We start from the raw sequence: 13,500 nt of genomic DNA, 5'->3' as shown, positions 1-13,500 counted from the left end.
AAATTATATGAATTGTAGACAGTTGTAGATAACCTAGTAGGTGTAGATTTCCTTTCGATATGTAATGAAGTACGGAACTATACAGTATTTGTAATCATTCACAGGATGCCCACACTGTAGACTACACGCAGTTCCTGAAGAGTGGAATAAATATCACAACGTTGCGTTTAATCCAACCCGGGCGGGAGTCCGTCATTAAGAAGATGCAAGACTTTTCTTATGGAAAATATTACAATAGAGAACTCCTGAAGCCAGAGAGAATCAGGGTGAGCTACGTTCCGTTTGTCCCTTTCTCCGCCGCTTGCCTTTTAGGTTTAGATGCATAGCTGATATTAACCACTGTCATAATAAAGCTGTGGAGCTATTCAGCAAAGTAATATTCCTGTTTCATAGGCATCACTTATTAAAATTAATTAAGAAAATGATTTTTTGTTGTTACTTACTTACTTCTGACCACCATTAACTCTCAACAGTTTGTCAAACAAACCTCATCTGAATAGTGTTCTTGTGAGGAAACAGTATTTGGAAAGCATGGTGCCTCCGTTGCCTAAAAATGTACACAGTCGACGGTAATTTACTTTTCTTGTTGGGAAAAAAGATAATTCGCAAAAGATAGTTATATTAAGGCCAAAGTCGTCACACATGCTTATTCGTATGTAGTAGATGGAGCAAGACATGTTGACTCATTTTCAGTACAAGAAACAACCATTTTTTCATAGGAATAGTATTATTGAAAAGAAGAAAATCTTTCTCATGAGCGCAAGCACTTAGAAAGTCTTCTTTTTACATTTTATGTTTTACGCTCACTTCAAGTCCTATTCTATTCTCTTATGTCTTCCGCAGTCCTTCTGATACAGAATTTGTTTTCAAGCTTCATTTATTTTAAATGCATTAATGAACATCATCAAAGACCAAGAAACTCCCCGTCACAGATATTTAGTAGCAGATAAGCCTAGTGAACGCGCTCTATGAGTATACATCAGTATTAAATGTCATTTAGATTTACCCATATATACTCAAGAACGTTGAAAATAGCGCACAAGGGAGGAATATCGATCGAAATGAAATGTATTAGACATAGTGATACAGATGAGAGATTCACTTGGTCCCAAAATCAAGACAAGTACAGTGCAACATCAGTAACGCATTGGATCACCTTTTGCTGCAACACATGCCGCAACACGGTTCGGCATCGAGTTGATCAGACGTCTGATATCGTCCTGAAGCAGACTGGCCCTCAACTCTTGGACAGCCACCTCCAAATCACGTACAGAGTGGCACGGCGGCTTCTGGCGTTGGAGCTGGTCCCACACATGCTCTGTAGGGGCAATTACGGGGAGAGGCCGGCCATAGAAGATTCGAAATATGACGTAGGAACTCTTAACCAACTCGACCTGTATGCGGACGAGTGTTATCTTGCTGGAAAAGTGCCCTTGGTAGACCATGTAGGAAAGTTTCCACATCTGGCTGAAGAAAGACATCAACATAACCCTGGCCTGTTAAGGTTACACATACCACAATTACAGGGAATCGGCTATCGTAGGCTATGGCTCCAGCTGTGCGGACGGTGTGGCGCACGACAGCGTAGGTGGAACTGTATCGATTACCAGGCTGTCTCCACACCCGTATGTGGTTATCATCTCTCCCCAAAACGAATCGGGATTCGTCATTAAACAACATGTTTTGCCAGTCTGTAGCAGTACACGCCGTTCTCGCTTGGCACTACTGTAGACGGAGTTCAGAAATGGTTCAAATGGCTCTGAGCACTATGGGACTTAACATCTGAGGTCATCAGTCCCCTAGAACTTAGAACTACTTAAATCTAACTAACCTAAGGACATCATACATATCCATGCCTGAGACAGGATTCGAGCCTGCGACCGTAGCGGTCGCGCGGTTCCAGACTGAAGCGCCTAGAACCGCTCGGCCACACCGGCCGTCTGTAGACGGAGTCGCCGATGTCTCGCTGCTAAAGGTAGCACACGACAAGGGCGCCTAGGTTGCAAATTCACATCCTCAGGCATGGTATGAGGAAAAACTGGAGCCGGTACATCTACATTTATCGTGGTGCGAGCCACTGTAGGATCCCTGATCGCTTGCCGCACGATTCTTCGACCACCTCGCTTCGTCTTCTTCCTCGTCGCTCCAGATAAGGTACGTCGCACGTGGGTGCTATCTCGTGACCACTGCTCCCAACATCGTCTCATGGAACACTTCGAAGGATCGACCTTGCGAGCCACTTGACGTGTCGACTAGCCTGCGGTTTTCATGCCGCTAGGTAGACCCCTCTCAAACTGGCTTAACGGTGAGAAAAGTCATCTAACACTTCCACGTGGAAGTGAAATGTGCATGTCACTAGGGCCTTCCGTCGTGTACACCGGTTGCCTGGTGCAAGTCCTTCCAGTTGACGCCACTTCGGCGACTTGCATGTCGATGAGAATGGGATGATGATTAAGACAACACACCACCCAGTCCCCGAGCGGGGAAAACCTCCGACCCGGCCGCGAACAGAACCCTGTCCCCTTGCATGGCATTCTGCCGAGGTGACCACTCGGCTATGGTGGTGGACATCCATTAGAATCGCCATGGGGTGTAGCCGTGTGGTCTGGGGCGCCTTCTTCACGGTTCGTGCGGCTCCTCCCGTCGGAGGTTCGAGTCCTCCCTCAGGCATGGGTGTGTGTGTTCTCCTTAGCTTAAGTTATATTAGGTAGTGTGTAAGCTTAGAAACCGATGACCTCAGCAGTTTGGTCCCATAAGATCTTACCACAAATTTCCAAATTTTCCATTTAGAATTCTACAACTGCTAACGTCCTCCTCGAATAGGGATGTGATCGTCACTTGAGTGACTCGCCCATTATGCACCGTTTAAATAGGTCCCTGTCCGACTGCAACGCCACTGCAGGGTCTGTGGGCATGCGCACTGGCACCAAAATTGGACCATTTGGATATCTGACAGCACTGAACTTATCTCCGAAGTTTAGCGTTTTTACCGTTCTCCCCTCTGGGTGCGCTATTTTCAGTGTTCCTGGGTGTATGTATGAACTATTTCAAGATGGTGTAATTAAACCTTGTGCTATTCGGTTACTATAGAGATAGTAGTAAATAAATCCGTTCCAAAATGTAATTACTGCGAATGCTCACATTAGAAGAGAAAAACAATAGCTGTGAAGTGTTCTGACATTTAAACAGCTTTTATCGGATACGACATCGCAATCTATCTTACTATCGATTTGTTTAGGATAGCTGGGATCATACAATAGTCTCGATCAAGTGGCGCAGTCAGGATATTCAGTGTTTTGAAAATACACACATCTATCTCACTGGTATGTTTACATATTGGCCTGATCCCAGTGAAATTACGTGGATTCTCGAAAACTGAACAGCATATGTTGCTGGGTGACGAATGGATACGACTAGTCGGCGTCTGATTCACTGTATGTATGAAACACTGCATTGTTGGCATTATAATCTTCACACTCAACGCCATTACTGATACGGACTATTTCTCAAACGCGGCTGTCGTTCGCGATCAAACATTTGCAAAACAGCCAGCTAGACACCTTGGGTAACGTAGTACTGAAATTAATTCGAGAGCTATCAGATGCGTGTATCACAGGACAGTAATACATTCATTAACTATTTCCGTGGAATATGAAATCAACCACAAAACACCTTGTAATGATACACAAAAGGAAAAACAATACGTAACTTCATCAGTTGAACTACGGACCAATGTTCAGTTTGAGGTGTAGTACAGACTACATGATTTGTCAGTAATAAGAATATAAAATACGCTTAGCACCAGTTGTATTCACTGGAGTGACATAGCTGTGAAAAGTGTCTTCGTATATCGACAGCATCAAGATAGGAACTCCGAAGATCGGATGATGACAGGCCGGCCGGTGTGGCCGTGCGGTTAAAGGCGCTTCAGTCTGGAACCGCGTGACCGCTACGGTCGCAGGTTCGAATTCTGCCTCGGGCATGGATGTGTGTGATGTCCTTAGGTTAGTTAGGTTTAATTAGTTCTAAGTTCTAGGCGACTGATGACCTCAGAAGTTAAGTCGCATAGTGCGCAGAGCCATTTGAACCACTTGGATGATGACATCAATCATCTGTGGAAACAGGTCATCGTGAAATAAAATTATTATCCAACGATCTTGGCTGCAGATGAAATTTCTTTTCATTAGTTCAACACATGGCTCCGAACACATACCTTGTGTAACCTATTTACCCACGAAGGAGGTAGCTTACAGAACTCTCATTCGACCAATACTTGATTATTGCTCGTCGGTCTGGGATCCGTAGCAGATAGTATTGAGAGCGAAAATCGAAAAATGGTCCAAAGAAACAAAGAGAGTTACTCACAGGTTCATTTAGGAAGCGTCACAGAGATGCTCGTCCAAAGTCAGTGGCAGGTGCTGCAAGAGAATGGAAAACTAGTTGTCACTCGTAGGCAGTAGTCCGGTCAGTCAGGCGGCAGCCGCTGGCCGAGCAACAGCAACAGCAACAGCAGGGAAGTAATCGATTTTAGGACATTTTTAAGAGTTCCTAACCGGGAGCGAATTATAAAGTTCCATCTGTGTGACTTGGTAACTTATTTTTTCTATTTCTGCGTCTTAAATTAATATTTACGAGACATAGTTCTTGCGTTTTCATTTGTGTCAAAAAGTAACCATTTTTGTGACCTTTTAGAAGTTTCTAACGAGGAACGAATTATTTAGTCTCATCTGTGTGCCTTGGTAGTTGAGTGTTTGAATCTCTGCGTGTTAATCTAATTTACTAAACACAGTTCCTCCGTTTTCGTTAGTATCTACAGCAGAGTTCTGCAGTTGGTATCGATAATCGTTTGTCTGTGTAGCGTAGTTTTCCACGGTCTTTAGTACGGATAGGGACTGTGATTGCTGTGTGAGGACGCGAGCTGGCTTGGAGACGCTTCAGTCTCAGTTCTAGACTGTGTTGGCTTCGGTTACACAGTTTGAGATTGCAGTGGATGGTCCGGCCGGAGTGGCCGTGCGGTTCTAGGCGCAACAGTCTGGAACCGAGCGACCGCTACGGTCGCAGGTTCGAATCCTGCCTCGGGCATGGACGTGTGTGATGTCTTTAGGTTGGTTAGGTTTAATTAGTTCTAAGTTCTAGGCGACTGATGACCTCAGAAGTTAGGTCGCATAGTGCTCAGAGCCATTTTGCAGTGGATGGGCACCACTGTTGCGGAGCGGCCGTGGGGATCAAATGGACGTGTAGCACGACCCACGAGTTGGCTGATCGTTTCGCACAGATGACCAGCCCAGTTACTGCTCTCACTGAGGCTGACCCGTCACCTGTGGTCAAATGGGAGGTCGCGTAGGGGCGTGGCAGACTGCGAAAGACTTCCCGTGGCCCAAACGTAAGGCCTCCCTGGTTAATATCTCTCACTCAAGATGCAGTCGCTTGACCTGTTTCTGAGGAAACCTCTTAACCTGCAAAATATGGGCAGTCACAGGGGGTGGGATTATTGGAAGTTGGGTTCAAAATGGTTCAAATGGCTCTGAGCACTATGGGACTTAACATCTTAGGTCATCAGTCCCCTAGAACTTAGAACTACTTAAACCTAACTAACCTAAGGACATCACACACATCCATGTCCGAGGCAGGATTCGAACCTGCGACCGTAGCAGTCCCGCGGTTCCGAACTGTAGTGCCTAGAACCGCACGACCACCGCGGCCGGCGGAAGTTGGGAGCCCCAGGACTAAGCACGTTATGGGGTTCCTTAGGACATGATTACCAACAAGGTGAAGGATGCCTGTGTGCACTCCATGTGCATAGCAGGTGGAGTAATTTCGGATACCATGAAGAGCACAGGATGCAGCCAGCTGCAGGTGGTGGCTCACGTCGGTACCATTGATGTACGTCGCTTTGGACTGGAAGAGATTGTCTCTGGCTTTTAGCGGGTGTCTGAAGTAGTAAAGGCTACCAGTCGCGCTCAAGAGATGAAAACAGAGCTCCCCATTTGCAGTATAGACGACATGACCGATTGCGGACCTCTACTATGGAGCCAAGTGTAGGATCCGTAACAGAGGCTGAAACCGTTCTGTGACCATGTAGGCTGCAGATTCCTCGATTTTCGCCATTAGGTGGCGGCTTCTCGGATTGCGCTAGATAGGTCAGGAGCCCAACATACGCAAGAGACGGCTACACAGGTAGAGGGCACTTGTGGCGTGGACTGTGCGATTTTTAGGGTAGAGAGCCTTGAGGAAACACAAACAGGGCTTCAGTCTCAAAGGGTGCAAGGTCGAATACAGGAAGAACGTAGATCTAGGACCATCGATATAAAAATTGTAAGCTGCCATAGCTGTGTTGGGAAAATACCAGAGCATCAGAGCTCGAAGCGCTAATAGAACTCATTGATGCTCATCTCGTTATAGGCACTGAAAGCTGGCTAACGTCAGAGATAAATTCAGCAGAAATTTTTGTGAAGGACTTAACAGTGTTCTGAAAGGATAGGCTCAATACAGTTAGCGGTAGCGTATTTGTTCCTGTTAGAAGTAGTTTATCTTGTAGCGAAATTAAAATAGACATTTCTGTGAGTTAGTATGGCTAGAAGTCATTCCTGGCAACAGAAATAAAATAATAATTGGATTCTGACATCCCAACTCAGATGATACAATTTCTGAAAGGTTCAAAGATAACTTGAGTCCAGTTTAAAACTAGTATCCGACTCATACAATTATAGTTGGTGGTGACTTCAATATGTTGGTGAAAATTGATGTTTAAATGTGGAGGTATGCATAAAATACCATCCGAAATTGTGCTAACGCAATCTCTGATAATTATTTGGTGCAATTAGTTCACTGGCCCACACGAACAGTAAACAGTTGTGAAAACACTTGGCCTCCTACTAACAAAAAATTCTGAGCTGATAACGTGCACAAAACCGGGTACAGGAATTACTGAATACAGCGTTGTCGCAGCGAGACTGAATACCGTTAACTCCAAAATCCGCCAAAAATAAACGAAAAATACATTTATTCAGGAAAGCCTTCCTGAGAGACAATCTCCACTCCTTCCAAATTAACAATGTAAGTGTAGACCAGATGTGGCTTTTAGTCAGAGAAGTAGTATCGACAGCGACAGAGCAATTTGTACCAAAGATATTAACAAAAGACGGAACTGATCCCTCATGGTATACAAAACAGGTCAGAACACAGTTGTAGAAACAACGAAGAAAGCATGCCAAATTTAAACGAACACAAAATTCCCAACACTGCAGATCTTTTACAGCAACTCCAAATTTAGGGCGAACTACAAAAATGGTTCAAATGGCTCTGAGCAATATGGGACTTAGCATCTAAGGTCATCGGTCCACTAGACTTAGAACTATTTAAACCTAACTAACCTAAGGACATCACACACATCCATGCCCGAGGCAGGATTCGAACCTGCGACCGTAGCAGCAGCGCGGCTCCGGACTGAAGCGCCTAGAACCGCTCGGACACAGATGCCGGCGGCAAACTTCAATGCGAGATGCTTATAATAGTTAACGAAACTTTGCCTCGAGACCTAGTAGAAAATCCAAAGACATTCGCTGGTACATAAGCTATCCTAGCGGCAGGACACAATCAGTGGCTTCTCTGTTCGATATCAATGCAAATACTATCGATAACAGTGCTGCTAAAGCAGAGTTACTAAATACAGCCTTTCGAAATTCCTTCACCAAAGAATACGAAGTGAATACTCCATAATGCGATTCAAGAGCAGCTGACAGCATGAGTAACTAATAAGATGATATCCTCCGAGTATTGAAGCAACGTAAATCACTTAATAAAAGCAGGTCTTCCGGCCCAGACCGTATACCAGGTAGGTTCCTTTCAGAATATGCTTATGCAATAGCTCCATATTTAACACTCATATACAACCACTCGCTCTTCGAAAGATCCGTGCCGGCCGCGGTGGTCTAGCGGTTCAGGCGCTTAGTCCGGAACCGCGCGACTGCTACGATCGCAGGTTCGAATCCTGCCTCGGGCATGGATGTGTGTGATGTCTTTAAGTTAGTTAGGTTTAAGTAGTTCTAAGTTCTAGGGGACTGATGACCACAGATGTTAAGTCCCATAGTGCTCAGAGCCATTTTGAAAGATCCGTACGCAAAGACTGGAAAGTTGCACCACTGTTCAAGGAAGGCAATAAGAGTAAGCTACTAAATTACAGGCCCATACCATTAACCTCGATATGCAACAGGATTTTGGAACATGTGTTGTGCTCGAATATTATGAATTACTTCAAAGAGGTCATTTTATTAACAGATAGTCAACAAGGATTTAGAAAACCTCGTTCTTGTGAAACACGACTAGCTCATTACTCACACAAAGTTGCGAGTGCTAGCGATCAGGGATTTCAAATTGTTTCCGTATTTCTATATTTCCAGTAGGCTTTTGACTCCGTATCTCACAAGTGGCTTGTAATCGAAGTGCGTGATTATGGAACATCGTCTCAGTTTTGCGATTGGATCCGTGATTTCCTGTCAGAGGGGTCACAGTTCGTAATAACTGACGGAAAGTCATCGAGTAAAACACAAGTGATATATGGCGTTCCCCAATGTAATGTTACAGCCCCTCAGCTGTTCCTGATTTATATAAACTATTTAGGAGACAGCCGCTGCTGTGGCCGAGCGGTTCTAGGCGTTTCAGTCTGGAACCGCGCTCCTGCTACGGTCACAGTTTCGAATCCTGCCTCGGGCATGGATGTGTGTGATGTCCTTAAGTTAGTTAGGTTTAAGTAGTTCTAAGTCTAGGGGACTGATAACCTCAGATGTTAAGTCTCATAGTGCTTAAAGCCATTTGAACCATTTAGGAGACGATCTGAGCAGCCGACTCAAGTTGTTTGCAGATGATGCTGTCGTTTATCGTCTAGTAAAATCATCAGAAGATCCAAACCAATTGCAAAACGATTTAGATTAGCTATCCGTATGGAGCGAAATTTGAAACTGATCCTAAATAATGAAAAGTGTGAGGTCATCCACATAAGTACCAAAACGAATTAAATTGGAAAGAACACACAGAAAACGTTGCGGGGAAGGCGAACCAAAGAGTGTGTTTTATCAACAGAACACTTAGAAGATGCTACAGATCTACTAAAGAGACAGCCTACACTACGCTTGTCCGTCTGCTGCGCGGTATGGGATCCTTACTGGACAGAATTAACGCAGTACATCGAGAACGTTTAAAGAAGGGCAGAATATTTAGTATTATCGAGAAACAGTGGGGAGAGTGTCACGGACATGATACAGAATTTGGGGTGAGAATCTTTAATACAAAGACGTTTCTCAGTGCGGCGTTATCTTCTCTCGAAGTTTCATTCAGCAGGTTCCTTCTCCGAATACGAAAATATTTTGTTTATGCCGACCTACACAGGGATAAACGCTTATCATAAGAAAATAATTGAAATCAAACTTTGCGAGGAGAGATATAGGTGCTTGTTTTCTTCGCACTCAGTTCGAGAGTGGAAGAATTGAAAATTAGTGTGAAGGTGGTTCAATGAATCCTCTGTCAGGCAATTAAGTGTGATTTACGGACTAGGAATGTAGATGTAGATGTTGAAGTGTTGTACAGTACGGTGTGCCTTATTGGTAAAATACCTTCCTCCTATTTATGTCTTGCGAAAATACGACGAAGGTAAAATTAGAGAGATTCCATTTCTGACTGGGGCTTACCAGCAACTGTTCTTTCCGCAGACCATTTTCGACTGTAACATAAAGGGGGGGGGGGGGGGAGAGAGTACACAAAGTACATTTCACTGCACAACGTAAGGTGACCTGCTGAGTACAGATGTAGGTACAGATATATACAGATATAGAACAACTGCAGCTTAACATGAAATATGAATCACACTGTGAATTTGTATTTTTACATACATAATCCCATAGCAGAGGTGATATTGGCAATATGTGGCAAAAAAACGCTTCAGAAGAGGGGCTAGAGACTGTGGATCATTAGTTTGAGCGTTAATCAGGCGAAAAGCAAGCCACATGACTGTTTCATTTTTGGATTCTGGGCTTGTAAGTTACTGTGGGTGGTTTTTACACCACTATTAACATAAGACTTTTACATACTCCACGTGGAGAGAACCTGAGGTAACAGTGCAGTCCAATTCTGAGTAACGTTTAGCGTTTGATATCTTTCGACGGATTCATTAGCTGAACTATTACTGTTAGTTGCTGCTGGAGATTTTATTGACAATTATGACCAAGGATCACGTTTTCTGCAAACAATCATTGCAGAAGATGATACCTGGTTCTGTCATATCTATCCCAACGGCCATAGTACATATTTCCACATACACATTTCGACGAGTACCCAGACAATTGTGACATCAATTCTTCGATTTCCGTATACTTCGTTAATAGTTTTCAGTAGCTTCGTAAGCGGTGCATAAGTTATTTCGCGCCAAGTTGAGATTAGTTTGAAGATGAAAGAAGTAACCTTGTTTGTATAGTCTGCTTTCTCTGCTTTATGGCGGTATTCGATAAACTTGTAACCTACTTCATGTTAAGGGATATGACACTGAAGAGACGGTTTAACGCTGTATAATGCAAAAACAGATTACTTTAGTCATGGGGCAGGAAAGTTTAATTGAGGCATTTATGATCAAATCGAACGTTTAAATTTCACCTATAATAATATTCTAAGAAACGGGATTCCTTAAACATCAGTTGATAACATTTAAGTCTCATACTTGTAGAAAGCTCTGTTCAACGGATACGTAATGTAAATTACACCAACTGCTAGGCTATTTATCTTAACTTCATTGCTGCAGGCTTTTTGATATCTCTAAAAACTACCTCTAATTCGAACAATGCGCACCAACTGTTCGTTTTTAACCCAGACGCTTGTTATGAGGGTCGTTCAATAAGTAATGCAACACATTTTTCTTTCTGAAAGCAGATTGATTTTATTCAAGATTCCATTATACCATGTTATTCCTCAATATTTTGGCTACAAAACCCTGTTTTTCAGCATAATCTCCGTTCAATGGAACGTCCTTACGCCACGTTACTGGGAGGAGCTCCATGTCCTGATGGTACCACTCTACTGGTCATCGTCGGAGCCAATGTCTTACTGCATCAATAACCTCCCCGTCACCCATGTACCACTTCACGTGGAGTGCAGCTTTCATTGGGCGGCCAGCCGGTGTGGCCGAGCGCTTCTAGGCGCTTCAGTCTGGAATCGCGCGACCTCTACGGTCGCAGTTTCGAATCCTGCCTCGGGCATGGATGTGCGTGATGCCCATAGGTTAGTTAGGTTTAAATAGTTCTAAGTTCTAGTGGACTGATGACTTCAGATGTTAAGTCCCATAGTGCTCAGAGCCATTTGAACCTTCATGTGAGATCTGGCCTGCAGGGTGGATAAGGAAGAATAGTCTAACCAAGTTTTTTGAAGACAACCAAGAGAAGTCCGTTTGCCCAGCGAGGTATTTGTTTGTGATTCGTCCATCACCTCGAATGAGAGTGTCCGCACGTTCCAACATCGCAGAAGTCACAGCTGTATGCTGTCGGCCAGCACACGGGAGATCGGACAGGTTTGTGGAACCTTGTTGTGATGATGACAGACGCCTCGCCCAATGACTCACCATGCTGTTGTTCAGTACCAGGTGTGCAAGTGCCTATGAATATCTGTAATGGTATGGTTTACCGCCAAAAGAAAATCAATGACAGCTCTCTGCTTGGAACGCACCTCCGTTACAGCCGTCATTTTGAAGGCTATATGTAGTGCCGCCACCTACTGGAACTTCGTGTAATTATAGGGGCTAAAGGGGAATATTCGACGACGTTCTATAAAAAAATTCGCATTTTTTCAACAGAAACTGGCGCAGAATACAAAATGGGCTGCATTACGTATTGAACGACTCTCGTACCTCATTTTCTATGGAATTATTCTCATAAATGTAAAGTACTGGTTAAATTCTTTCACTGCTTCAGAATTCTTCATGAGACGCTAAATTCTAATGAAGATCCGTCTATTACTAATGTGTTTTAGCGCTTTTTTTTTAAACATGCCCGTTTATTCGACACCTGTGTAACACTGAGAGATATGAAATCACGAGAAAAAATATATTTATATAAAAAAATACTACAGGTGACAGCAATGTTAAATTGATAAAGTCTCTGAGAAATAGGAACGAGAAAAAGTGTGGATTTTTTTATGGTTAGTAAGATTGTCACCATCTTTACCAACTGAGACATTGAGACGAAATTATCTGTTATTTTACAGGTGGAAACAGCGTTGGCGTACGACGCAGTGCATGTTTATGCAAATGCGTTGTTCAAGCGAGAGACAGCTGTACCAGTGGCTGACGGGAGTCTCTTATGCAATGACAGCCTCGTGTGGGACCACGGCATCAGCGTCCGTGATTTTATGTTGAAGGTAAGACCCAATGAAGCTAAAGACGTCTGTTCCCAAATACATCATTAATGAATTGTATAGCCAGAAGATTATGATTAACGCTCTGCCACGTATAGTAGCGTGCTTGGATCACTTGGAAGTCATTTGATTGTGTACTTAAAGTCCTCCAACCATAAATTGGTTTTACATTATTTTATTCAAAAAGTTCCGATACCGGGTTCGAATTTTTTACAAGTCATCACGACATTTGTTTCATGCTTTCATCAATACAGGTTATGCACTGGTTTCCTGTGCGTTGTCCTAGGGTAAAAAGTAATTAGAATTCCCAAATGTGTAACAAAAATGGTTGCACTATATATTTATGTTGGAATGCAACTTACGTGAAACGTCCATCTGGCGCAGATGAAAGGTGTGGCAGTGAAGCAGAATTCCTGATCACAAGACTTTGCACCAAAATCCTATTTCTCCCGAGAGCTATTCGATAAGAGTAGGCATGTGCTGGAATTGGGTTTCAACATCCCCCTTTTCTCACCACCATTCGATACAAACCTGACACTACACTACCTACAGGTCCATTATAGTTACACACACTTTTCAGATACGCTTAAAACAGACAACTCTCAAACTTCAACAAGGAAATCTGCTATTGTGCGCGAAGCGAACGAAAATGTCTCCAGTTAGGCCGCTGAACCTCCCTTTCGGAGTTTCGCACCAAAGCATGCAGTATGACTAAACTTTTTATCTCTAATATGAAGTGACTACCCAAAACATTATGACCATCTGCTTAATAGCGTGTTGGTCCATCTTTGCAAAGCAGTACAACAGTAATAATGAGGGGCATCGATTCGAGAAGTCCTTGGTCGCATCCAGAGGTGTGTGGTACCACATATCGTTGCACACGTCACACAGTTCTTGTAAATTAATGGGCCTATGGTTTGTGCATGCAGAGCTGGCCTGCAGTAGCCTCCCAGATGCCAAGGTATCAACATGACTTCAGTATTATCTTTCCTAAACCACTGTAGTAGGATTCTCACCTTGTGACATGGACAGTTATCATTCTGGAAGATGTCATTGCCATCACATAATACATCAAACACAAAGGATGAGGTTGTGGTGCAATAATGTTAG

General features: G+C 43.6%; 1 protein-coding gene across 1 annotated transcript in view; it reads left to right on the top strand.

Annotated features, from left to right (window-relative positions):
* The window catches only part of LOC124556294 (glutamate receptor ionotropic, kainate 2-like), a 414,191-nt gene that overhangs the window by 107,496 nt on the left and 293,195 nt on the right, over positions 1-13,500 (top strand). Inside the window, exons 4-5 of the mRNA XM_047130270.1 lie at positions 105-266; positions 12,241-12,393. Of these exons, the coding sequence (XP_046986226.1) occupies positions 105-266; positions 12,241-12,393 (315 nt within the window). The remainder of the gene's footprint in view (positions 1-104; positions 267-12,240; positions 12,394-13,500) is intronic.

This window comes from Schistocerca americana, chromosome X, assembly GCF_021461395.2.
Source record: "Schistocerca americana isolate TAMUIC-IGC-003095 chromosome X, iqSchAmer2.1, whole genome shotgun sequence".
NCBI classification, from domain to species: Eukaryota; Metazoa; Arthropoda; class Insecta; order Orthoptera; family Acrididae; genus Schistocerca; species Schistocerca americana.
This window is presented reverse-complemented; position numbering and strand designations above follow the sequence as displayed.